Source organism: Myiozetetes cayanensis, unplaced genomic scaffold, assembly GCF_022539395.1.
Source record: "Myiozetetes cayanensis isolate MyiCay16 unplaced genomic scaffold, myiCay2020 scf6-25, whole genome shotgun sequence".
NCBI classification, from domain to species: domain Eukaryota; kingdom Metazoa; phylum Chordata; class Aves; order Passeriformes; family Tyrannidae; genus Myiozetetes; species Myiozetetes cayanensis.
In genome coordinates this window covers 14,829,833-14,856,877 of record NW_026087853.1, presented here as the reverse complement: position 1 = coordinate 14,856,877, position 27,045 = coordinate 14,829,833, and the positions used below count along the sequence as shown (strand labels likewise).

General features: G+C 36.6%; 1 protein-coding gene across 4 annotated transcripts in view; it reads right to left on the bottom strand.

The window, feature by feature from the left end:
- Positions 1-27,045, bottom strand: part of RPS6KA5 (ribosomal protein S6 kinase A5) — a 76,018-nt gene that overhangs the window by 47,952 nt on the left and 1,021 nt on the right. For 2 of the 4 annotated variants that reach the window (XM_050335565.1, XM_050335564.1), the window contains exons 2-5: positions 16,270-16,341; positions 4,525-4,743; positions 1,471-1,586; positions 693-800 (exon numbers count right to left, since the gene is read on the bottom strand). In XM_050335565.1, coding sequence (XP_050191522.1) covers positions 693-800; positions 1,471-1,586; positions 4,525-4,743; positions 16,270-16,341 — 515 coding nt within the window. Of the gene's footprint in view, positions 1-692; positions 801-1,470; positions 1,587-4,524; positions 4,744-16,269; positions 16,342-27,045 lie in introns of those variants that run through there. The other 2 variants (XM_050335566.1, XM_050335567.1) reach the window with 1 other exon arrangement.

Sequence of the window (27,045 nt, the reverse complement as noted above, 5' to 3'; positions counted from 1 at the left end):
TTTCAATACCTCTGATAGCTAACGTGAAGACCAAAAAACACCCATTTTAAAATTCTCTCAGAAGTAAAATCCTGCTCAGTTTTGACTCTCTGAAATCTAAAAAGCATATTTGGAGATAAAACTGCATCTTACAAATACTTAACAACTAACGTCAACAGTCAGAGATCACTATGTTAGATACTATGTACGTATTTAATAAGAGATAAGCTTTTATCCTAAAAGCTTGCAATTAAGCTTATTAGAAGTGACACGAAGACATGAGAAAGAGACAAGATAATAATACATTAATTATTATTAGCATAAAGAAGAGTCATAGCATACCATTTGCCTAGTCACTGCAAAGTATTAGCACAGTCAAGCATTTTTTAGAAAGCCTCTGAAAATGAAAATGTAAGTGGCTTTTCAGACTTATGTGGATCTTTGCTTTTTCACATCAAGAGCAGCAGAAGAAAGTATGAAGGTTTTTCAGGGAAAATTAGAACAAAGAAGTTTGACAACACTGGCAGGCCTAAGACCAATGAACTGAAAGCTCAAAATCCAGTAAAACAGACTACTAGATCTCGTTCTACAATGTGCCTAGAATGCAGATTTTCCACCCTTCTCAAATGTGTTTATGATTTCAATGAGATAAAAATCTGACTTTGTGTTCTTGCTCAATTCTGTCCACACTTACTGGAGAGTCATACACTCACCTCATCAGTAAGAAACTCCTTACTCAGACCAAAGTCTGTCAGCACCACATGGCCATCAGAATCGAGGAGAATATTCTCAAGTTTTATATCCCGATATATAATCCCCAACTGCAAACAGAATATAAGTATTTACAAATAGCGTAACCACATCAAGGAGACATCATAGAATGCATTTAGATATGAAGTGACCAAAACTTCCACTATTAAGATAATCTGACACATGAAAGTTGCACCTCAAAAAGGATAATTTTTAAATGCCTTTGAAGACCTAACTTTAAAATTACTTAAAAATTATCATAAATTACACTTGCATTAAGGTCTTAAAATTTTAGGGGCATTATACATCTCCCTTGAATCCAAGAGACTGAATATTGCTGTTGAGTGCACAACTCAGTTCAGCTTTCACTAAAAATGGAAATGGATGCTGCTGTTATACGTTTTAGATATAGATATATACCTGCTTTGTAATAGTCTACAAATATACTTACTACCTCTGAAAATTGTAATAATTTTCATGTCTACAATTGTGCTAGAACTCTACCACTCAATTATTTTGAAAGAAGGACAACTGAACAACACTACAACCCAGACCTTGCTCATGTTCACTACAAATTAGTTTTACTGACATAGACCATTTCACAGGATTACTAAAAATTAACAATCATTTGTCAACAAGACTACTCTTCACAACGTAGATAAAAATTTGTAGCCTTAATATGATGCAGAAAGAATACAGCTGTAGATCCCCAAAATTAGCACTAGGATAAAGTTACTTTACCTTGTGGAGATGTTCAAGTGCCAAAACGATTTCCCCAATGTAAATTTGCACCTCATTTTCTGAGAATCTCTCTCTGTGTGAAAGATGAGTAAACAATTCTCCTCCATTTATATAGTCTAAAAAGTAGAAAAAAGAACCTTATAATTTCACTTTCTGACAATTTAATTTTCTAACTGGAACAGTATGAGGTACTTTGTAAGCTATTTAGTAACACATTCTGCTATCAGATGCTTTTACTTTATTGTAACTCACTAATATTTTATCATGTACAATACTCAATTTCCTTCTTAGAGGGCTGAGGGAAGAACAAGACCTACATTAAAATAAGCAGCAAAAACACAAAATAAGCCTCAAATAATAATAAATTATAAAGATGGTATTTTTTGCAAAATCAGTCTTTAAGTTATTTAGGAATATGAAAAGAAAGGAGTACAAATGATATCTACAGAGTATTTGCAGACTCTTATGAAATACTCTTGTGAGCAACAAGGCAGACTGACAAAACAATTCAGAAAACAGGTATTAGGTGAAATAATCAACTATGGACAATCACAAAATTTTCCCTTCACAAGGGAAACTGAGATGGCAAAAATTTCTGGAGGAGATTATTTCCACACACACTCCCTCATGGAAACCACACTTTCATTCTTTGCAGGCTATGACACAAGGTTTTCCCACACTAAGGAAGAGGGGAAAAAAAGTAACTATTACAACAGAGCTCCACTGCAATACAAACACATTTTAGACGAACAGCTCTTTATGCTAGCAGTGTACGTTATTACAGCCATTAATTTGTAACCTCACTGCCCCCATTACTGTATTTGAGGTCTACATGTACAGAGCAGGGAACACGCCCCATACCATCTTACCCCTTACTTTTCATGGATTTCTAAATCCATGAAAAGGGTCCAATGCTACTGCAAGTTAATAGTTTGAAGGAGAAAGTATATATATAAATCACAGACATTCTGATCTCTCTCCACTTTTTAGTTCTCCAGTTGTCCGTTTGAGAAGGAATATTATCTGAACCAAACAATCTAAGGAAAAGTACTTATCTAGATCAGTAAGCATATGAAAAAGATTTCATGAAATATAAATAACCTACATTTTACAATTGCTTCCTTCTTCTAAAAAAACTTCAGCACATTGAAAAAAGACAACAGAAACAAGTTTTCTTAAATATTTCTAGCTGGAACTGCTAACTTAGTATAAGGTAAGCACTGAATTCCCAGGCACTGTCCTAAGGACTGTGACAGATCCAAACCAACACTACCACAGGAATGGCACAACAAGCCTAATTCTATGCAGGTTGTAACATTAACCATAGCCCAGTGAAACCTCCAGCCTTCACGTTCTTGGTGCTAGATCAAATGCACAGCTGACGTAGTGGAAAAAAAATTACCAGTTAGTTCAATATAAACTCCATCTGACAGTTCAGATTACTTAGCACTTTTTTTAAGTATTAGTAGGTTAACCTTGCATGACAAGCTTTGTATAGGATTGGTGGCATTCACATGGACACAACACTTAGTTCTTTCAATATAGCTTAAAGCCAATGTAAAAACTGGAACCACCTCCAAACCCTGCATTCTGGAAATCTGGCAGAAATGCAGCTGCACGTCTGTACTTGATTCAGTCTATTCATACAGCTATGTAACCTGACAGCATGAAGAGCTGTACTAAATATTGCACTGAGGCTCCAATTCTAAAAACATTTGGAGCTAAAATGGCACGTTCTCACACAGCAAGTTCAGTCAGGTGTGTGACAAAAACAAGACAGACGCTAGTTTCCCCCAAAATTCAGAAGCCTCTGAAACACGTACATTTCAAAACGAAACTGAAGGGATTTACAAAGACTTACATAATGAGACATGAAAAGCTGTAACAAATATTTTGTTTTATTTCCCTCAAGAGGGCATGAAGCCCAGTTGAATTATAAAGTAGTTTTACATCGTGTTAGGTAGAAAAAATTTACACTGATAGAAAATGCGATTAAAAGAAAGTTTTAAACTCTAATTATTCCCATTTTCTCCTAAAAAGAAGGAATTAAAGAACCTTTCTGGCCCCAGTGGATATCCTGAGAATGGATATAGAACTAATGGAAAAAACCAAAACAAAGCAGAGGGTTGTAATTATATATTAGCTATAAATTTCTTGCTTCAAACATCATCTAAACATTGTATTATGGTGGACATGTGCCCAGTCTGCACTATTTGCTATGTAATGTTCTTCAGAACTACTGGGCTTGCTCCTCTCTGACTCTTACAAGAATATAAAATCAAGCTTTTAATTTTCTTTCATATAAGAGGCTTTTATGGCCTTCTAATTATCTTTGTCACCTAAATTTCTCCATTACTATGTATTTATTTTTAGGTAAATATATTCATCTCAGGTTTGAGGTTGAGGTGTTTATTTTTTTGTTTCCTCCTTTTTTTAATATTTCAAATAGGATCTGCATTCTATACAAAAGTATCTTGATTTAAAGAATGGTACTATAATATTTATAATAAATATTCACATTCTTTCTCATTTAATCTCTCAAATTTTTCCAAGTTATTAACACTAAATTATAAACACTAAATTTGCTGCTAATATGAAAGGTAGAAATATTTTTAATCTTGGAGTGGTACCAAACTTTATGAACAAGCTCTACTTGCAGCACAGAAACGTGTGATTTTTGATTATCTCTTAACACCCAAAAAATTGACACATGTAAGGTATCTCAAGACTCAAAGATCAAATTATTTCACAACAAAAGTTTTGGCATCAAATGCTTCCAGGTCATTGATGAATATACACATACATTTTTTGCTGCATATTAGTCACAGATAGCACCAACCCTCCCAGAGTAGCACACTGAAGTTCAAACAGGAAAACCACAAATACAGACACTGTTGAAGATGAACAGTATTTTCCTTTCTATGCTCTCTCATGCGATCTCCAAACATACTGTACTTAATGCCACATGAAAAAAACCTACAAAATATTGCAATAAAAAGGCCTTTTTTTTTTTTTTTTCATTAACATAAGACTTAAATCCACAAGACTACTCACCTAAAATGAGATGAAGCTTTGTATCTGTCTGGAAGGCATAATGCAACGTGACTAAAAACGGTGATTGTCTAATGTGCTCCAAGACTTGTCGTTCTGTCCTTGTGTGCTCAGTTGTTTTGGCTTTTTGAACTATTGTTGCTTTCTTCAGTACTTTCATGGCATACAGTTTTCCAGCATCATGGCCGCTTACTTTCCTCACTAGAAACACTTTTCCGTAGGCTTAAAAAGTGGGGAGAAAACCAAAAAACAAACCAAAGACACAAAAAACACACATTATCTACTTGTACTACAGATCTGGCTGATACCGTCATTATTTGCAATTACTCATTGTTATGGCAAACAGTAATCATTCAGGCTAAAATCTTTTTCTGTTTCAGACTGAACTTTTCTGAGCAAAATACAAACAAATGAGCTTCACAACTGAACACTGCAAGAGTGGGAAAACAATCTGTTTCAGTATTTAAAAACAATTTTAAGAGTTGATGATTTCTTCCTTTGCAATAACCTTAAACTCCTATACCTAGAATTAAGAAAGAGCGTGAAGTAAGAGATGCTATTTTTTGTCCTCAAAATAGTCTGCCCATATTTGCACAACTTACATAGAAAAACCAGTTAATTCTTCCCATCAGAATTCAGTACACAGGAACTTTCTGAGGCTCCCATACTGGACTTAAATGAGAAAGCGCTGGAGGAATTCTCAAAAATAAAGTTTTCTGAACACAAACAGTAAAAGTAGTCTTTCCAGAGTTTTAAATATGCTCCACACTGAAATAATAACTGCTCCACATAAGTAAGTATGATACCTCTACTGGACAAACCTGTAGAAACAGTCAAAGTTAGAATTAGTGTGCAGTCACAGAGACAAGATCTCACTGCAATTAAAGAGATATAGTGTGACAGCTTGCATGGCTGGAATACTGTCATGGATGCTTACATACTTTTTAGGAAAGAGGCCAGCAAGGCGAGGTGGTGAAGTTGCTCTTTACATGACACAGCAACTGGAATGTATCAAGCTCTGCCTAGGGGTGGACAAAGGAGGAGCCAAAAGCTTATTGGTAAAAATTAAGGGATAAGCTAACATAGGTGACAGTCTTATGGGTGTCTAGTGCAGGCCATCTGATCAGAAAGAGGAAATAGATGAGGCCTTCTACAGACAGCTGGAAGCAGCCTCATGATCAGAGACCCATGGCTCTCATAACCACCCTGGCAGCTGCTGGAAAGACAGCACAGCTTGGCACACAGGAGCCCAGAAGGTTTTTACAGAGCGCTCATGATAACTTTCCACAAGGATAGATGTGCTGCTGGACCTTGTACTAACAAACACAGAAGGACAGGATGGGGATGTGAAAACTGGGGGCAGCCTTGGCTGGAGTGACCAAGATGAGATGGTGGAGTTCAGAATCCTGCGTGAAGGAAGTAGGGTAGTAAGTACAATTACGGCTCTGGACTTCAGGAAAACTAACTCTGGCCTCTTCAAGGGTCTACTTAGAGTAACCTCATAGGTTAGGTCTCTAGGAGGTAGGGCAGGTCCAAGAGAGCTGGTTAGTATTCAAGTATTACTTTCTCCAAGCTTTTGATCAGGGCATCCCTATGCATAAGAAAAGAAGCAATGGGGGCTGAAGATCTGCATGGATGGGCAAGGCACTTCTGGCAAAACTCGAACAGAAGAAGGAAGTTTATAGGATATGGAAAAAGGGAAAGGTCACATAAGACGAATACAGGAATACTGTCAGAGTATGGTAGGGATGCGTCAAGGAAAGCTAAGGCCCACTTGGAATTAAATATGTCAAGGGATATCAAGGACAACCAGATGGGTTTCTTCAAGGACATCAGTAGCAAAAGGAAGACTTGGGAAAATGTGGGCCCACTGGTGAATGAAGTAGGTGCCCTGTTAACAAAGGGTACAGAGAAAGCAGAGTTACTGAAAAGAGTTACTGAACTCTTACTGCTAAAACTAGCCCTCAGAAATCCCAGACCCTGGGGGCTTTTTCTTGGTCAAGGATAAGGTTAGAAATCATTTAGGCAAACCTGACACCCAAAAATTCATGAGCCCTGAGCTATGCATCCACAAGTCCTGAGGCAGTTAGCAGATGCTATTGCTAGGCCACTCTCACTAATCTTTGAAAGGCCATGAAGAACAGGAAAGATTCCTGAGGACTGAAGAAAAGCCAGTATCACTCTAGTCTTCAAAAAGGGCAAGAAAGAAGACTCAGAAAACCATAGGCAATTCAGCCTCACCTCCATCCACGGAAGGGTGATGGAACAAGTCATCCTAGACCAGCTGGGAAGATGAAGGGGCAGCAGTGCATGTTGTCTTCCTTGATTTCAGCATGGCTTTTGACACCATCTCCCATAGAATTCTCATATGTAAGCTCAGGAAGTGTGGGTTAGGTAAGTAGACAGTAAGGTGGATTGAGAACTGGCTGAATGGCAAAGGTCAGAGGGTTGTGATCAGTGGCACAGAGTTCTAGCCCAGAGAAGACAGAAGGGGTCTTATTAATGCATATACAAATAAATATATTAAGGATAGGTCCCAAGAGGATGAGGCCAGACTTTTTTCAATAGTGCCCACCAGCAGGATAAGAGGCAACATGCATAAACTGAAAAACATGGAATTCCATATGAATATGAGGTAAATCTTTACTTTGAGGGTAACAGCACACTGGAAGAGGTTGCTCAGAGAGGTTGTGGAAATATTCAAAACCCACTTGCACACAACCCTGTGCAACATGTTCTAGGTTAACCTGCTTTAGTAGGGATGGGACTGGGTGGCCTCCAGTGGTTTCTTCCAATCCCAACCATTCTGTGTTTCTGTAGGAGATACACACAGAGGATACTATGCAAAAGAATAAGTGTTACTTTTGTAGATGTCAATAATTATAATTGCTCAAAGAAATCAGGAGGAAGGAACAATTATGTAGTTGACTTATTTAGATCAAGGTCTTAAGTTCTCTTACAAAAAGGTCTTAAAAACACTAAACAGTCATGGGTGCAAAGACGGGGGGTCCTCTTATAAATGAAGAGTTATGTTAGCAGACAAAAAGCTAAAAGGTTAAAAATAAATATTCAGCTTTTTCAGAGAAAGCAGGTCACCACAAGAACTCATCATGCCTGATTCAGTCACAGATGAACAATGAGGAAGACAATTTTCTTGGTTTAGTAAATTATCCACTGCAACAGAAATCGATGCTTACTGCTGAAAACTCTACCACAGTATCAAAATAGTAGCTGAAAAAATAAAATGGTAGATAAAATTTCAAATAGGTAGATGTAAATTTATGTATCATAGTAACATACAGTGTTGAAACTGAGGAGAAAAAAACAGAACTGGAGTTACCAGAGACAACCCTACGAGAAAACACCAGTAGTAATCCAAAAAAACAAACAGAATGTTAGAACTTCAAGGAAAGTATTGAAGTGAAGAAATGACCCAAGCATACTATCCCCCAAACCTTCAACACAAACCCCGAAATCATTTATGCTGTGGTACAAAATCTTTGTGTGCTCATATCTTGAATGATGCACACTATTTTGGTCTCTTCTGTCCCAAGCTCCCCTCCTCCCATTAGAAAAAAAATAAGTATAAAACTTAGAAAAATAAAGGGTAAAATAATTCCTCTAATTATAAAGGGAAGTAAACATACTTCCACTCTTTATTTAGCCTGAAAAAGCAGAGCACTTAAGAAGATTACATAGAGTTTAGGAAAAAAAAAATTACATGAAGGTAAGTGAAGATTTTCATTATATCTAGGAATAAAATAACTAGGGCAATAAATTAAATCACTAAGCACATAAAATAAATATGTAGTTAAGCTGTTGAACTACTGCTACATAAAACTGCAGATGACAAAAATGTAGGTGAATTCAAAAAGACCATATAAATCCCTGAGGGAGAGGAAAGCATAGCAAGCGTTGCTAAACACCGAAGAGAATCTCTGGCTCAGGCAGACCCCAAACTGCAGGCTGCTACAAGTTCACTAAGGAAACCATCATTGTATGCCACTCTTAAGCCACCATGAGATAGAAAACTGAACCAGGTGGTTGTTTTGTCCAACCCTTATAATTACCTTTACATTATTTTCTCAAAAAGAATGCTTAAGTATCTCTAACCTGAAAATACACTAGACCAGAGTATGTTGTCCTGATGTGAGACATTCCAGTTTAGCTGGTCTTCAAAAATGCTATAGCACATACTACGCTCCTAGTAAGCAATCACATCTAACACCAGATTATTTTCTGGATTTTTTCCAGACAGGTAGAGACTTTCGAACTACCCCATGACATGTGGGCTTTTTTCCTACAACTGAGTTCTACTTCATTCAGTATACAGAAGTGATACTGCTCATATTCTGAACAATTCTTTTTAAGAAGTTCTTTACCTGACTCATCACACCCTAAGGAATCATGCTTGGCTTCTTTACAGAACTCATTCTCTGCAATAAAATAAGTTTTCACAACATATCTCTCAAGAATGACAAAGAGAGTCAGAACAGGTGAGTGTAAACATCTTTCTATTTTGGGAGACAAATGTGAGATACACAGGACAGTCTCTTTCAAGATTCCCAGTATTGTATTGCATTCTCCAACTCTGTAAGCATTAGATCTCTAATCTAAATTGGATTCAATGGTCACCAGCTGGACATCAAGAAATGGATAAACAGATGTAAAAAGATAGCTTTAGTAAAATAGGCACAGGTCATAAATCCTGTCCTGATGTACAGGCACAGATGACCTGAATCAGGGTTGCACAGACCATAACACAGTAACCACAGTTATACTGTTATGCATATGCACCATTTTAATGTTATTCTCCTATTTTCCAATATTGGATATTAACTTATTTTAAGTATCTGAAAAACAGATTCCTACCACTGACTGTTTTAAAGAAACTGCTTCCAAAAGTAATATTTACATCTTTATAAGGAGTTACTTCTCAAAAAACGTAGATAACACTTCTGCATTTACTCGTGCAACAAAAATAGTGCAGAGACGGCCTTATCTTGCCTTTCCCAATTGCTTAAAGAAGCAGCACTGGTTTTGATCAGTTTTCAGCTGAAGTTTGAAACTGAACTTCCTTGTTGCCTCTCTGAAAGGCCCAATCTAGAGCATTAAACATAAATTTCCTTAGATTCCCAGGAAACAGTAGTTTTATCAGAAATGTTGGAGAACATTACATTAAGCTAAATTAAAATTTTAAAAAAGCCTCATGATTTTAACACTTGGCTACCTGTATCTTTAATCACACTTTATAAAACCATACAAAAACACATCTTAAAGAGAGAGAATGGAGCACCTACTACAGTTTTACACATAGCATGGGAGAAAGTTATCTGGTTAGTGTAATAGCTGTGAGGAAATCTCTAGAAACAATACTTTTGTTATCATAAAAGAATTTGCAACACAGAGCTTCACCATGGTACAAATTGTTTCTTCAGAAATCTGAAAAGAACTGACAGAATGATGAGGATTCTCAGCATTTTTGATGAGAATAAATCTTAAGTAGCACTATTTTAATCAAATGACTCATGATATATTCAACACCAGAATCTCTGATATCACCACAAAAAATCTACTTAGAAGACAACACTGCAAAAGCAATTGATTTGAGTGGCAGCAAGGAGAGAGCACATAAGCTAATTGCAATACCCTTACCTGGTAATTGTATTTCTGAAAAGCTTTTTTAATTTCTCAAAGAGCAACATTTTAATGTTCATTCTCATAAAACCTCATGCACATCTCATCTACTGCCAAGGCAGAAATATTTAGCCAGCAATATATCCCCCATAATGAATTGCACAGTGAATACCCAATGAATACCCAATTTTCACTCAATTTGTGAGACAGAAAAATACAGTTGGGCACTAAAACTTTCTTGTCACTACTGCCTTTTTAATGAATACAAATTCACAGTAATATATCATAAGTATATATATTCATAAATATAGATAAAAGTTTACTTAGATATAAGTATTTATATAAGTACACATATACATAGTAATATATCATATCATCATTATAAGCATATCAACATCCTAAGTAACAATTCAGCAGGTCATTAGAATATTCTAAAATACACCCTTGCCAAAGGACAATGAATTAAAAATATAAAATATTCTCTGGTTCTTTGCTCTTTCTGTATAAATGCCAGCACATTAGGCTACTGCAGCAGACCAGCTAATTCTTGCAGAGAAAAAAGCATGCAATTCTTATTGTTTATAGCACATAGGATGGTTTCTGTGGACTTCTAAATCCATCAAAACTTACATTTGTATACAGGCAGATTTTTAAATCCATCTTTTCAAGTGTTACTATACACTATACCTCACTCTTAAATTACATTTTTACTGTCAGTGTAAAAGTAAGCATGAGACAATACAGGAAGAGGCTCAGAGATACAAAATAAACTTCCTTGTGTTCCTGCATGATATATACCTAATGACCTCTTTTCTCTCTACTTTAGATTTAATCTTCCTAAGGAATTTGGAGGGAGAACTCTCACTGTGCAGGTAATTGAATTGAAATTTAGCATGTGGCAAAGTTAGAAAGGCATATAGCTGTAGCAGGTAAAAATGAGGGGAAAAGCCGAGTAAAAACCTTAATAAATATCAAATAATAGCATTCTGAACAAACACTTCCAAACTGTCTATGACCAAACTGTCAAAAACGAAGTGAATGATGATTATTAATAAGAAAGGCAAAAAGTGACAGGAGAGTGTAAGCTGCAACTTAAAATATGCTTTATATCAACATTTTGCTGCTTTTTTTCCTTTTTTATCTTTTTTAAAAAGTGTTATTACAATAAATAGGTCTAGTAGGCAATATATGCCTAACTTTTTTTTCTTTTTTTAAAGCACGTAAGTTTTGAGAAAGCAGCTCACATGAAAGCAAGACAATCTACTACTGGATAAGCCTGGTATTAATTTTTAATTATTACAAAAATTAAGGTAAATAATTTTCTTCAAAAATTGTTTAAAAGGTACTGCATACTGCTGAAGTTTGATGAAGCCAGAACAAATAACCAAGAGCTGCCTGGATCATATTCTTATTTTCTTCTTCCCTTCTTAAATGTAGGATTGTGATTGCTATTCTCTCCAGTTATACTGAACCACTTCTGCCATTATTTCCAAGAGGAATCTTTGCTACTATCTGCAATTTAATGTCCAGATTCTTTCAAAGTTCTCTCATGGGTGAATAAGACAAATTTGTCCAGGTTCTTTGATTGAGCAGAGTTCCCTCTTTTCAGTCTGTTCTTCATACAGAAAAATAATTTCCTATTTCCAAGGCCTGTCTCCAACTGGTCATCCTACCTACCACTGAGGATACATCCTAGCTGTCCTCAGCAGAAATTGAAGTAAAATATTTAATTGGAGTTTGGAATTATTTTTAAACACTCACTAATTTTGGCTCACACTCCTAAGCACAGTGTCCACATTTCTTTCTCCTTCTTTTATGAGAGAAAATTTTATATTTTCTTCAATATGCTTTGAAAAAACTAACTTCCATTTTACAGTCTTAACTTCATCAGAATACTTTCTGACCTCTTAGATGAAACTTCATTCTATGTTCTTGTATAACAAGATTTCTGAGATGGTTATTTAAATTTGACATTCATCCCACTAATTTTGTTCCCTTCATAGCAATAATCCTTCAGATTCTAAGTAACTTCCACATATAAGGATAATACTCTTCCCAGGTAAGCACTTAATTCAAAAAAGTCATGTATTAAACATTCTCTTTTATATGTGGTAGTTAGATTCTTATTTCTCATTATTTTTGTCTTCATGGACTGTAGTTCAAGAGGTGGACCGGATTATTAGTGAACATGCTCAGGAATCACTTGTATTGTCTCTTAAGTGCACTTGAAAGAGTGAATGAAAGTGGCATTTATTAAAGTTGAGTAGAAAAAAAAGGAATAATCTATCCACAGAAAAATGCGTGGCCCGGAATGTACTCTGACAGTGTTTTGTTATTTTAAAAACATATTTACAAAGGATGAAGCAAATACGCCAAGTGGGTGTGCATAAATCAACACAGCCACCTTCTCCTGTTGTTCCCTTCCTGCTTTGGGAAGTAATTAGATTGCTGAAAAGTAACCTTCTTCTGTAAGATATACACTGCTTTGCTATGTCCCAGGGAGAAAAACTTTAACTAGATAGGAGGGACGCGCTGGAAACATGAATTCAGGGGACAGGAAATCTGAAAATTCCATATTTGCAAGGCTATACAGAAACAGAAGGAGAAGAGGACTTAAATGAAAACAAAACCAGATTGCAATTGCAAAAAAGTATATACTGAGTACAACACAGGCAAGTCAGAGAAGTCAAGCAAGTAATTATGTGCTCCCAGAGCAACAAGTCCATTATTAATAGCTTTAGCAGGAGTGGCATACTGTCATGTATTTTGTTTTACTGATGTAAAGTATTACTGATTTCTTCAAGTTTATTTATTAATATCTCTTTAATGCAATTAAAAAGATATAACTTAGACTTTTGCTTCCTTGTCTTTTCTGCGAAATTCAGGTTGAAAGACCAATGTGTATACTGTGATACTATTTTAATACCAAAAATCAAAATATAACAACATGCCTCCAATTGAGAGAGTGTGTATAAGAAGAAACCAGATCTAAAGAAATTTAAGAAATCAATTCAAATTAAAGAAAAGCTAAGTATGAAATTATGCTAAGACACAGCATGAAAAAAATGTTATCACAAAAAATTGCTTCCACAGGGTAAACATCAGCACACATGGAAACTATTTCTAATAATCTTAAATATTTTTCTTTTTAAAACAGAAAGCTTAAAAATGAAGTTTTAAATAAACTTTCACTACTGTTACCTGAAAAGAACCACCGAGTCTACAAGAAACTACTACAATTACATATACTTTAACAAAGTATCATTTAATTTAACATATCTTCTTTGGTTATTCCAGTTGCTTCATAGCAGACTATACTTAAAAATATTGCAATTAATTTAAGTAGCATGTATAGTCATCATTGAATGTAACTGTGAGGTTTCAGTATGTTCTGCCTTGCATTACTGTAGGTTGATTATCAGTTTGAAGACACTGCATGCTGCATAACTCCACAGTGAAACATTTTAAAACAGCATCACAGTTTTATTTAGCATTAGCTATATTACAGTACTAGCAGTAGTACCTAAAACCTCAGACCAGGATAAAGTTTTCATTGCCAGAGTAAAGATAATTCTTGTCTATTTGCTTATAGCAATACCCAGAACGTTTCTCAAGTTAGAAAATTAAACATCCTCAGCAAGAACATCTTAGGAAGGTTGCAGAATCTCTGCTACTGGAGGCTTTCAAGAATGAATCCCCATCAGGGATGATGCAGGTGTCTTGGGCCAGCCAACCAATTAAGGGACCTCTTAGAGTCCATTCCAGTCTTGCTTTCATCTATGCCATGTTCCTGCAAACACTGACAACTGGTAGATGGTCACTCCCCCAAAAGCAAAAAAAATTAGGTCCATTCTGATCAGGTCACTGGTATTTAACGCTGTCTAATAATTAGCAAGTGGCAACCTCTGACACATGTAGTGCACAAGTTTCAGCTGTGACAGGCTTGAAGCTGAACAAAGCTTCTTGGTTGCCCTGATGATCTAGATTTCTGAAGAAAGAACCTCAGGCTATGGTTAAAACTGCGTACTAAAGAAGTGGGAAAAAAAAAACAACCAGAAAAGCATCACACACCACAGAAACTATTAATAATGGCCAGTCTTCATGAGTGAAGATCCGGGGAAGGTCTTTCCACCTTCCAGCCTGCGCATTGGATTTTTTTAGGTGAGACACAGTGTGCGCGGAACTGAGCCCACCCTTTAATCCTAAGGTTCATCTGCCGGGGCCAAGCGAGCTTGGACGGTGGCAGTGAGGTCCTTAGGACGTAGGTGGGTTGCCTTTAAGGGCTAACGAGCTCCACCTGCCCGGGAGTGGCCCTGACCGGGAATCGAACCCGGGTCTCGGAGGTGATAGCGCCGCGCCTTTACCACTAGACCACCAGGGGCTCCAACCACAGAAACTACTGTTCCTACAAATGCCATTCCAGAATATCCAAGGAGTCCTAAAGTTTGCAGGAATCTTTTAGTAGACCTCAAACTATTTCAAGAACTAAGACAGAAGACGTATCTGGAGCAACCAGACTACCAGAGCAGGATGAAGTCAGACAGGCGTGCTTCGTCGGCTTTTTCTTTTTTTACCTCACACATACACACACTGTCAATTCCATTATGAGCCCATTGAAGTAGACTTTTCTGGAAGAGATCACTCAAAAATTATCCTGTTAGCCTGAGAGAATTATGCATTTGCATAATTCACAGCTTTGCACTGTGAGCCTATGGATTACCTGGTACGGTTAAGAATATCCCAGGCTAAGAGAAATTTGACCAATCTGTTCATGAAGAAGAGAGGGCGTGGAAAGTAGCAATGAATGACAGACAGTAGTTCAACAGCAGCAAAAGGGTATTTCAGAGGTTCTGCCTAAAGACAGTAGGTCAGGCTACTAGTCTGAACTTGAAGACTGACACTTAGAAACCACCAAAACTTATTTTGTACCCCAAATGCAATTGTTGTAATATTAGGGTGACCTCAGACTAATGGTAGAGGTAACAAAAAAGGACAAGTTTTCATACCCATACACACAGATATATAAATACAAATTCAGACAATATTTCCACAGCAGGAGAGAAAGACATTTTCACATAAATGCATAATGATTTATAATTTCATTTTGGCAACACCACTCAAAAAAACATAGTTGCTTCTAACTATGAATGTCTACAAATATTAAAGCCTCTACCTCTAACTACTGAAACTCAACAAGGGTTGAAAACTAAGCATATTAAATCTAAATTTTAAAAAAACCTTACTTTAGAAACAGAAAAATATACTCTTGGGTGATTCAACTGCTTAATAAATTTATGACAGAATCTATATGACAGCTAAAATTGAAAATCAAAACGCTATGCTCTTTTCAGTGATGAAGCAATCTGTGCAATTATAGCCTCACTGCTACCCATTAATGGCTGATAACACCCCAAAATTTAATATAACTAATGCAAAACCTCTATAGACCTTGATGATAGTCCACCTACATGATCATTCCAATCTGCTCAACAATGCCTATGATGCTAATACTGACTAAAGAAAAAAAAAGCACAAACAACCTAAAAAGAATAAAAGCCATTACTTCTGGTCTGTACACGAGCCTCTGTGTGTGTCCCTTTTGCAAAGGAATAAAATTTTTTTTGCTGGTTACAGTCAGTAATCCTACAACATCCTACAATGTGCTGAAACCCACAATACATCAATGAACATTTTCATCCCAAAAAGTACTGGGATTTGAGTAGGACAGAGAGAGACTTGTGGAGCCAACATCAACTCTAAAACAGATTAGTTAAAGAGTGGAGCATCCTGTTCAATAGTTTACTAACATTACTGGGTTTTTCCCAAACATTGTTTGAAAACTTATTAAAATTACCAAGATCATGCCTTACCTTAGATCAGTTTTTTCACAAACTATATTAAATTCTCACAAATATTCTTCCATTTTTTTTAAAAAGTGCATCTTTAAAAGTGCTGCAAGTGCTGTAACATGTGACCTCCAGTATTTGTGAGAAAAAAAATACAAAAGTGGTATCTTCCTAAGGAATGTTCCAATTACCAAACAAGCTAGAAAACAAAACCGTACTTAAGAGTAATGCTTCCAACATTTAACTTAAAAATAGTGCATCTTACCCCCTGTTCCAAGAACTTTCAGGAGCTCAAAGTTTTCAATGCCAACTTTCTCTGCATGGCCTGTCAAATTTGCTGAGGAAGGAAAAAAAAATCATTTCAGACATGTAGTACATTGAAACATCATTCTTGTCATCTTACTACACCCTTCAGTAAAAACAAGTTAGCAGATGAATTAAATAAGCAGTATGAAGAGGACATCCCAGCTGCACATTGTATTTGACTTGAAAAGCAAGGGAAAGTAATTTTCTTGCTGCCATCAGTGTACCTGAAGGTATAAAATCACAGAATAACAACTGAAGCCCACTTAGTTTGTATACCACATTTTTCATTGTATCACTGGGCACCTCTGAAAAGAGTCTATTTGCCCCTTGTCTGTAATCTCCAGTCACACAGTATAGACAGCAATCAGGTCATCCCTTAGTCCTAGCACCCTGAACACTCTTATTTTCTTGGATTGTATGGTGCTTGGGATGACATAGACAAAGTTCCAACAGTTGCTCGTGATTTTAACACAGGATTACTAAAGACTCTTCACTACTATCAAGCAGAAATTACCTTGAATCTGCATAACTCACAAGTATGGAAAAATCTAAGGTGCTACAAAGTTGTTTCATTTGTTGTGCAGTTTGGAAAGGTTCCGTTTATACAAATCTATAGCACTTGGAGTACTTTCTTTTCTAACCTACATTTTTCTAAGCAGGGAGGTGAAGAGCTCTGTTTAAATAAAGGAGATGAGGAGGGTTGGTTTGTTGTTGTTTATTGGGTTTTTTCTTTTCTAAGCTGCTACAAGAAAGCCTTAACCAGTTGCCATATTTTTCATCTTTCATTCCTATCATGGTATTAGCCATCCATTTGCAATTATATGACTGCAGACCATTCAGCAAAACCGTTCATTTAAATGATCAAGGTTAAAGGCAGTAAAACAAAAAAATAACTAAGTTTGATTATTTCTAACCAAGTTCAGTTCCCTGATCCTTATGCAGTTGCATAAGTAGTTTTACTTGCACAATTAAGGATGCAGCATCAAGCTGCAGAAGCTGGCATGGCTACTACAAGAATGCCTCAAACAGAAACTTCTAGACAAACTATGTTTAAAGGGTAGTAAAGAGAAAAACTCCTCAGTTTGGATGGGAGATGCTGACATTAACTTTTTCATTTTACAGAAATTCTCATTTGGTTTGACATTTCTAAGAAACTTTATCAAGACACATGATCCCTAAACTAGCACTCCCAAAATGTGTAGTTAATGTCCATTCACAGAACTGCAGTAACTCAACTCAAAACAAACCGAAAACACAAAGCTTTTGAAAGACATTCCTCTGCAAAGGATGGACAAGTATAAAAAATCCAAACACTAAATAAATTAAAAAGCAAATTTGTGACTTATTCCAACAATCCTACAAACAAAATTCACCTAGTTGGGTCAGGGCAACATTAATGCTCTCAATGCAAGACATTGATGAAATCTCACCTAAAATGAGATTATTTTCAACTCTTATCATTCATCTTTTTGAGGGATCAATCAAAGTTTTAATAAGTGTAGAGAGATCACTTGAAATCACTGGGAGATCATAAAGTCTAAAAGAGCTTACAGAATTTTTTTCTTGTGTGAACTGAAGTACACATGACAACTTTTGCAAATCTGAGGGAATCTACAAGCTATCCTAATACATTTTAAAAATAAAATAAAAAAACCACACACAAAATAGTCAAATTATTATTAGAGAAACCTTACTTTTGTGATCAGTTCCATTTCAATAATGTGTACTGGGCAAGACAGTACCAGAATCCTTAACAAATCAGTGAGTCAATATGCACCACAGGAGTTGACCTGAAGCTTGCTGTACTGTTTTTCACTGCAAACAGAACAAATAGTCATGCTAATGTTACATCACACTCACAGCTTAAGACAGCAGTAAGGAAGCTGCCTTCATGTGCCAAGAAAGGAGATACAGCAGGTAAGGCAAACCCAGACCTGAGTTAGTGTCTATTCAATTAGAGTGTGCCAGTCACAGGAAGTAAACTGTTTTCAAGCAAGTTAATATTACATATCGCTCTTCTTAACAGCTACTGAGAATGGTGCTCAACATACACAGTTTCAAAATGCTGTCCTTCCTGTTATAGACATCAGGAGTCAGAAACTATTCTAAACAGACATAGGGTAGAGTGGCCACAGTTTTAATGAAGCAGTGGGAATCACTAAAGAAATTCAGGGCACAAAACTTCTCTAGATACTAGCTAAGTACGTGCTGAACTCAGAATGGGAAGAAATTTTTCACTTATAAATCCACCAATTTGAATCTTCCATGACAGACTACTCCAAAAAGGTTTTACCATCTCAAATCCTTTAAGGGTGTCAGCAGAAGGCTTTTCAATAAACACCCTTCTAGGAAGTAAAACAGTCATTTAATCCTGCCATGCTCTTGGAACTGAATAGGAAGACAGAGAGTGAAACCCAGTGAAACACTGCATCTCCAGTAACACGCTGAAGAATTGTAACGTTAGTTATAGTCCTAAAAAGAGATCAAGTTCTAAACCCAATCCACTCATCTAAACTGTACCATAAACTCACATTCAATAACATTAGTAAAACTTTACCACTTTCGTGAGGTTACACAATAAAAATCTGAGTGATATATAGTTCGAATTATTAAGTACTTGTTTCAGTGTAAACCATAATTTTGCACTATCCACTTAATCCCACTTTTATGTCCATTTAGCATGTTTAATGGCATTATCAAAAAAAAAAAAAAAAAAAAAGTCCTGAAGGCTATTGTAACATTTTCCTAGCAAAAGGAGAAAATTACATCACAAACAAGCATACGATACTTGTAAAATAAGTCCCACCTCATTCTTTTTGCACTATACTGGGGGAAAAAAGGCATCCCACAAGACAGCTAAAAGGTGCTACATAACACATAGAAGCACAATAGGACACTTGAGACAAACTCTCTCACAATTACTCCCTACAGAGCAAGATGTAAAATTATCCTTAATTAAAAAATAAACAAATCTTCAAAGCTATAAGAAAAGGTTAACAACAATTTCCAGAAAGTGCTTCTCCTGATACTGCCCACAGCCTCCGTTGCAGTGTTCAGTTCCTCTCTCAAGAATAACACCCCAAGTAAAGCAAGCTAAAGAGCTTGTCTGTGCCACTTTCTTATGACACCATGAGAACAGTCCTTTGTCTTCATCTGCTGAAACCAGCTGCAGCACTTTGACATTCTAGCAGAGATGAAGTACAGTTTCTCCAGGATGAAAGTCATCATATTGACATTTCCTTCAACTTGCTTTCAGAAGCACAAATCTCAGAAGATGAATTATTCTATTCCCCAGTCACTCTCAGGAACACGACCACTTTTGGAGGACCTTCCACCACCAATGCTTTCTGGAATTACAACACTGTTCCAAGTTTGAGAGACTTAAAAGGACTGCACCAAGACCATCACTCCATTAGAAATGGACAGAACACTGAAAGGCTTCTCACCCCTCACAGACATCACTGTGCTAGAACTGGTATCAGAACCTGACCCAACAACTGCCTCTGCAAATGGCACAAAGACAACTTATGTGGCAAGACTGCAATAGGATGTGCACTGGTGCATAGAAAGCAGTTTTGGAAACAGAAAGTTTACTTCTCCATGCACTTTTTTCTTCAATTGTGTTGAGACGTCAGCTGAAATGCACCAAGGAAGGGAACTAAGTTTGGACAGGAACAAAACTACTGCCCACATCAACAGGATGAGAGTTTCTCCACAAATAATCTGAAGTTACATGTGGCACAGAAATATAAAGGATGGTTGTATGTAATGGGGGGGAGGAAGCTAATGTATCCTCTTGGTGACAAGCTCACTGCATAGGTGCACAATTAGAAAAAGTTTCCATTTACTGATGTTCTACTACAGTCCACACTAATCAGCATTGCACCAACATTGTTAAGGAGATCATGCAGCTGAGAATGACAGCCAATCAACTCAGGAACAAACAACAAAGGGAAAGGCCAAGGCATCATAGCATCCATAAAAACAAAGAGGAAATAGAAGTACAGGTCACAAACATCACTTCTGAAGGTAGAAGGCAAGCAAATACCTAGAAATATTATCACTGCGAAGACAAGCTTCTACATGCAGGGACACCGGTGCATGGACATCAGGACTGACATTCTCGGTGCCCTGGAAGTAGGGCAGTCTGTTTAACTCTGGGAAGTAGAATCACATTTCTGTTTGATGGAGGATCTCCAGATGACATAAGAGACAGGACTGTCATCTGCACTGTACCTGACCTTTGAGATGGCCAAGAGTGAACTAAGAACTGTGTAAATTGGTACTGTGCAATGGTTCTATTAGCTTTTAATTGCACTTTTATGATCTTGAGAAATAATATTTCAACAGTGTTTATTTTCAAGTTAAAGTATGCTCTGTCCTCTGTTTCTGGACTCCATTGAATACAGGTTTTGAAGCAGACAAACAAAAGTAGAGCTTTCTTTACTGAACTAGATCAAGCGTTTCCAAAACAAGCACTACCTGAAAGCTGCACCTTGTCTCTGCTATTCTCTGCAACATGAGACCAACTCTGCTGTCTTATTGACCAGAACAATAAAAATCAGGAAATTTTAAGAAGAACGGAGAAAACAATAAGGAAAATGAGACAGAAGACACTCTGTAATATTTCAAACAATTAGGTGGCAGTGTCTGGTACCAATAGCAACTTGATTTGAACCCGTTACTTCAGAGAATGGCCCATCCCCCTTCCCTAACAGATCTTAAGTCACAGCAACAAAGAACAGATGTTGTTTTAAAACTTATATGAACACAAACTTGAGTTTATGCCTTACTCAGAGTGAAGAGTGGGTGTTCTTCCTTGAAATTGAGCAAAACTAGCACATTCCTTTTTGGGGAAGGAGAAAAAAAAGAGAAAAATTACACCATGCAATAGAAAGTAAACAACCATAATTTGTAAGACACTAAAGAAAAAGGATCTAAGATGCTACACTGTTTATTTGCTATATACTTTGATTGTAACCAGTTCCAGCAACTGAGAACTATTTGTGAAGGGAAGTGAAAGTATTCTACCGTACTTGAAATGTGACAGACTACACCACCTAGTCACTCTCAGCTCACTGAACAAGAGCACCATTAAATCAGGTCAGGGTCCTATCTTACAAATTTAAAATGGAATTTAAAAACCATAACGTCTCAAGGACATTTTTCTTAAAGACAGAATGTAGAGCAAAAAATAAAAGAGACACACAGTTGTGAACTCGCGTAAAAGCAATTCATGTTACTTGGCCTCTAGGATCACAAGTAAGGTAACTAGGGTGGTAACTACTGTTTGTCTAGAATATTTGATGCTTAAGGAGAAGACCCTCTGAACTGAAAGAAAAAAAAATTCAAGCTCTCACAAAGCTGCTAATGCCATTCTAGAAGGTCTGAAAGCCTAACTTTACACAGCCAAAGATGTCAACAACCTCTGAAGTACTAGCTGAGTCAAATACAGTACCTGGAAATTCAGAAGCATGAAATGTTGTGGGGAACATGATAGGAAATTGTCATTACCATTATGAAAATAGACTGTAACTGTAGAAGACTATCCCACCAGTTTTACTATTTGCACATCAGAGGTTGAAATAAAAAAGTCCAGACATCTGAGATTAACAATCCAGACTCACAATAGTCTGAACTGGAAAATGCTCCATGTTACGATCCGTTCAGATTCAGTAGCAGAAGCCTTTTTCTCTTACAGAGGTGATTATGCCACTGGGTTTATCATTACTGTGAGATGAATCACTATGAGGTCACCCAGATTCAGCCTAGAAGCACCTCCACGGTCAGCTAGAAGCTTAACATGCAGTAATACTATATATCATATATTAGCAAAAAAAAAACCCAAACGAAAGTAGGCAAGATGCTAATGAATAAAATTGCTATAGGTATCTAATGCTGAACAGAGTTGAAACAATCAGATATCTAAGGATTGTGCATATCTCTTCAAAAAATGAAATTATATCTAAGTACAAGATACAAATCAGCTTTGGTTTTCTGTACCATCAGAAATCAGTACAACACTTTAAAAAATACACTTTATTCAGTCACAGACACTTTGGACACAGTGCCAAAAGTAACAGATTATAGATTAATTTATCAACAAAAACAGACCAACTGATAACTTACATACTGATAGAAGGTATTTGCATATTAATTTATGCAGACATTAACCAGGAAATTTAGGAATTATCTTCTCCCAGGTACAGTTTTTATAGCCATCTGTCCAAGCTAGCATAAAATATTTACAGATGTCAACAAAAAATGAGAAGATGAAACAGTCACAATAGATCCCAAAACAAACCATAAACCCAATAAACTGACTGTGTATAATGCAAGTCCTTCACAAACCAGGTCATCTGCCTATCTGCAGACTGAGTCAGAAGCCAAGAAATCTTAGGAGAGCTTACACCTCATCATCGGGATTGTATGGGGGGGAGGAGACAGACAGAGCATTTACCCTGAGATACCAAGTTATGCAATGAAGGGGATTCGATAGAAATATTTATATTGGCAAATCACATCCTCAGATACCAAGGCCTTCTTATACATTAAAGCAATTCTGGCTTCTGAATAAAATCTTACCATGCATTAACATGGCACATAAGACTCCTAGTTATTTTGTGAAATCGAGCAGGAGCTTTTAAACCATCACATTTAGAATACATTTGATCAAAGCTAATAAAGAGGCTAACAATGAAGACTGCAACTACTAGTCCTCATTTATATTAGTCATTTTATAGAACATCACTGAAAAAATGATCAATGGTACCAGACACTTGTAAAGATCATTTTAGCCAGATTTGTTAGATTCCAAAGCCTGGAGGGAGGAAAACAAACAAACAAACTACACCAAACAAAAAGTTACAAACACAACCCATGAAAGATCAATAGTCCTTCTCCTTCCACAATCACAGCTACCAGAAGATAAAAAACAATAAATTCATAGACTACAAAGCATTTTTAGAAAGTATTGTGTAAAAAGTAAAATCCAGAGATTTAAGTTGTATTAATGATGATTCATAAACTTAAAACACTCTTTATACTTCTCACAGGAATCCAAGAACACATATATTTTAGTGCTCAAAAGAGAAAAGTAGAAGCAAAAGCAATACAAGCTCTGAAATATTCAACTATTAGTATCTCCTGATCCCTAGACAATATATAGAATTAGTAGAGAAGTACAAAAAAAAAAATCTGTGTCCTACAGAAAATATTATTTTAAAAGTATATTTCAAGTTTTATAAGGTTTCCTTTTAAACATAAAAAAATTAAATACTGTATAGGTGCCAGATGTACCTCCACAGTGAAGCCTGCACACCATTCACTGCATGATTCATCATGTTCTTTAGTCATAGGAATTTTCACAATTCCTCAGGATGTAACATGAACCTTACAGTTTACAAGTAAATCCATTCTAGTTTAACTTCTCATTCAAGAAGGTGTAACTAAGAATTTGCATTATTAAACACTTCAGATAATCCATGTATTTCTTTTCTGAAGCCCTTTATAGTTTAATACTGAACTGTAAATTTGACTCAAATTCTTCTGCCTCTGGAGCCTTGCATCCCACTACGACATTGATTGTCTACACATGCCTGTATTAAGTCAGGCAAACTGAAGCAAGTTCTTTAGCACAAAGCTTGTGGTAACATTAAAACAGAGTCACTATCCTCTTCAAAACAGACTTTCCAAAAAGGAAAATAACTTCCTAAAGCAAAAAAAAACCCAACGTATATAGAGGTCATCATCCCATATATTCACAGAATGCTTCAAGTTCCCTTGAAAATCCCAGTTTTGCTAATCTCTGCCTCTCCCTGGACAAAGTAGGGAGTGCACACACATGCCAAGGTGGAGGGCAACCTCCTACACAGACACTCACACACACTTAAGATGTAGGATCCTTTGATTGCCATTTTTTTGTGAAAAATAAGAGCTATGACATAGGCCAAGGGAGGTGGGGAGGAAATCTTACTGTTAACAGTTCTATTTCTTTCTTACCTTCTGATATCACAAGACTTTCCCTCTCTTTTCATATCCTTCCCTACCGCACAAAATGTTTCCTGCAATAGGTTTTACATTTGCCATTTTTCAGTTCCACGGCATTACCAGGCAACAGAAATGTTAAGATGCAACACTGTTCTTTTTTCATTGTAAATAATTTGTAGTTTCTTAGGTCTACAAAACGATTGGAAGTGGCATTAGCTCTGAAGGTTAGCCTTCAAAAAATAAAACTTTTCCCTTTACAAGATTCCAGAAACTGAGGCTAGAGAAAATTTTGTTTTCTTACTATTTTCACTGGAGAGCTTCAGTAAGAGTCAGAGGCAGTCACCACTTCCTATTATTTGAACTTTGGCATATTTGTTTCTACTTCCTGAAAAGAGATGGTGATTCCACTTTCCCCAAAAACTCGTTTTCCTTCCCAAAATGAGAAATGAAAGATGGTAACTATTCTGAAGTGGCTAAATTGTGAGGTTTCTATCCAGATAGAAACGGTTTGGTGACAGGAACAGAAAAAACCTTGCTAAATATATTGGGAGAAAATAATTATTAAATGAAACGTGTCCTAAAAGTCACTGCCATGTCTAATCTGTAAAATATCCAACTGAAGGAACAACCACTGAAATATACACATACTTAGTTTTCCCAGTAGCAAAGGGACATTCCAATTCTTTTCATCATCAAAATAATACACATATATACACACACAGAGCAGTGCCCAGTATTTGTAATCCAGAACATCACATGGCACCACAGCAGCAAAGTGTTACGCACCACAGTTCCTTCCCTATCACAGACCCAATCTACATGCCTATCAAGTGATGTTTTTTCAGTAATTACTTTTTGGTCACACAACAGATGAGTTCCAGGGCTCTAAGACCATGAGATAAAGAGCTAAAATTAAACTTGACCCTACATATCAAAGCCAGCACTGTAATTTCAAAGTCAAAGTTTAAAAGAAGTCAAACCATGGTATGATAAACAATCAGCTGGGAGTTGTGTAGAAACAGCACTGCACAGGCTCTAACTGTGCACTTTCATATGCCACCATATTTGCTTGAAGGTAACAATAATCATCTGCTTCATTCTTTAAGACACTAATTTCATCTTAAATTCATGTTTCCATAGTATGCTCACTTACTCAATCAACCATAATCAATGCCTGCCCCTAAATCATTTAATATTTTTAGAGCAATCCCAAGACCAAGTAATTGCAAATACAAAATATTAGTTGATTTGAATTAGAAAGTTTGTTATCATGGGGTTCAAGCAACAACTTCTGCAATATGAAAATAAGGCTCTCCCTTCTCAAAGAAGTCACTATTTCTATCAGAATAGTGCCTTCTTTCAAATAACTGTGGAGATCAATCTCTTTTTGATCTGCCAACTCGCAGCTACTTTCGATATGTAATTCTAAATTATTCAATTAGTCACAGAGATAGCACCATCAAAGAAAGAACACAGATGAGAGGAACACTAGAATTTAAACCAATTGCACATATCATATTCATGATATATAACTACAGTATTTAGAATGACAAAGATCTACTGCCTGCAAATTTTAGTTCTTACATGTCCTCTTACCCTCTTTCCTAAAATAAAGCAAAATCAAATAATCATGCTGCACGTTTTAAAGCTGTGGTGGGTTGACCCTAGCCAGCAGTTAGGCATCCACACAACTCCACCCAGTACAAAAAAACCTTTAAATATCCAAAGTATCCTACAGATTTATATATTTCTGTATCAACAAAAGCTGACTGCAACTTTTCAAACTATGGTATCTCTTTGCATTGTAGAGAGGCAAGTTCTGAAACAGTATCTTCATACCTCTTGCACAGCAATGACACTATTGACACCTTTAGGAGTAGGAGTCTCCCAGGAGTACACGACAGAGCAGCTCCCTCCTCCACCCTAGTGCTCCAGAAATAGACAAGTCATTGCTAGAAAGCATTTTTCAGAAAGCAGAGTTTTCTAACACTTAATAACAAGAGAACAAGGAGGGGAGAAGCAGTTGAATCCTACTAAACTGAATTTCAGAAGCTTAAAGAGATAAACCAGGTTGAGAATTTTTAAAATAAAAGTGAGTATTTGTACTTCATGGATCTATAAAGCTTTATAATCAGGATCAAAATCAAAGTCTAGTTTATACAAATGCTTATTACTCAAACTATCTCTAAATAACTATCCCTCAGGGATATGTATTCTCAACTTTAATAAAAGAAAACTAGACATAGCTAGGTAAATATACTGAATAAATGTGTCCCACTTCCTATCCCCACAACCCATTTTCTCCTGCTCACTTAAACCGAGCAACACTCATCGAGACAACTATGTTTTCCACTAGCTCTTTCGCTTCTTCTTGAAAGAAGGAAACTACAGTCCCTTTGGTTTCTGCGTAGCTATCAGGAAGACCGCCTTTTTTTTTTTTTTTTTTTTTTTCCCCCCCAAGCTGCAGTGATAGCTAGATTCCTCTGGGACAGCTCTCCCGAGCCCCAGGACAGGGGGGCTGAATGCGACCGAAGAGAGCCAGCACCACGACCCGCCTTCCACATCTGCCCATTCGAGAGTGTCAACTCCATTAACCCTCTGGGGCGGCTCTCCCAAACTTTTGCGGTGAACAGCATCATATGCTAATTCTTACTTCATCGTGGAGCAAAAGATGACAAAAAAGGAATGAAGGACAACAGCACCTCCATTGTTAATAAATACAGAGAATATACATACTGATTAGGCT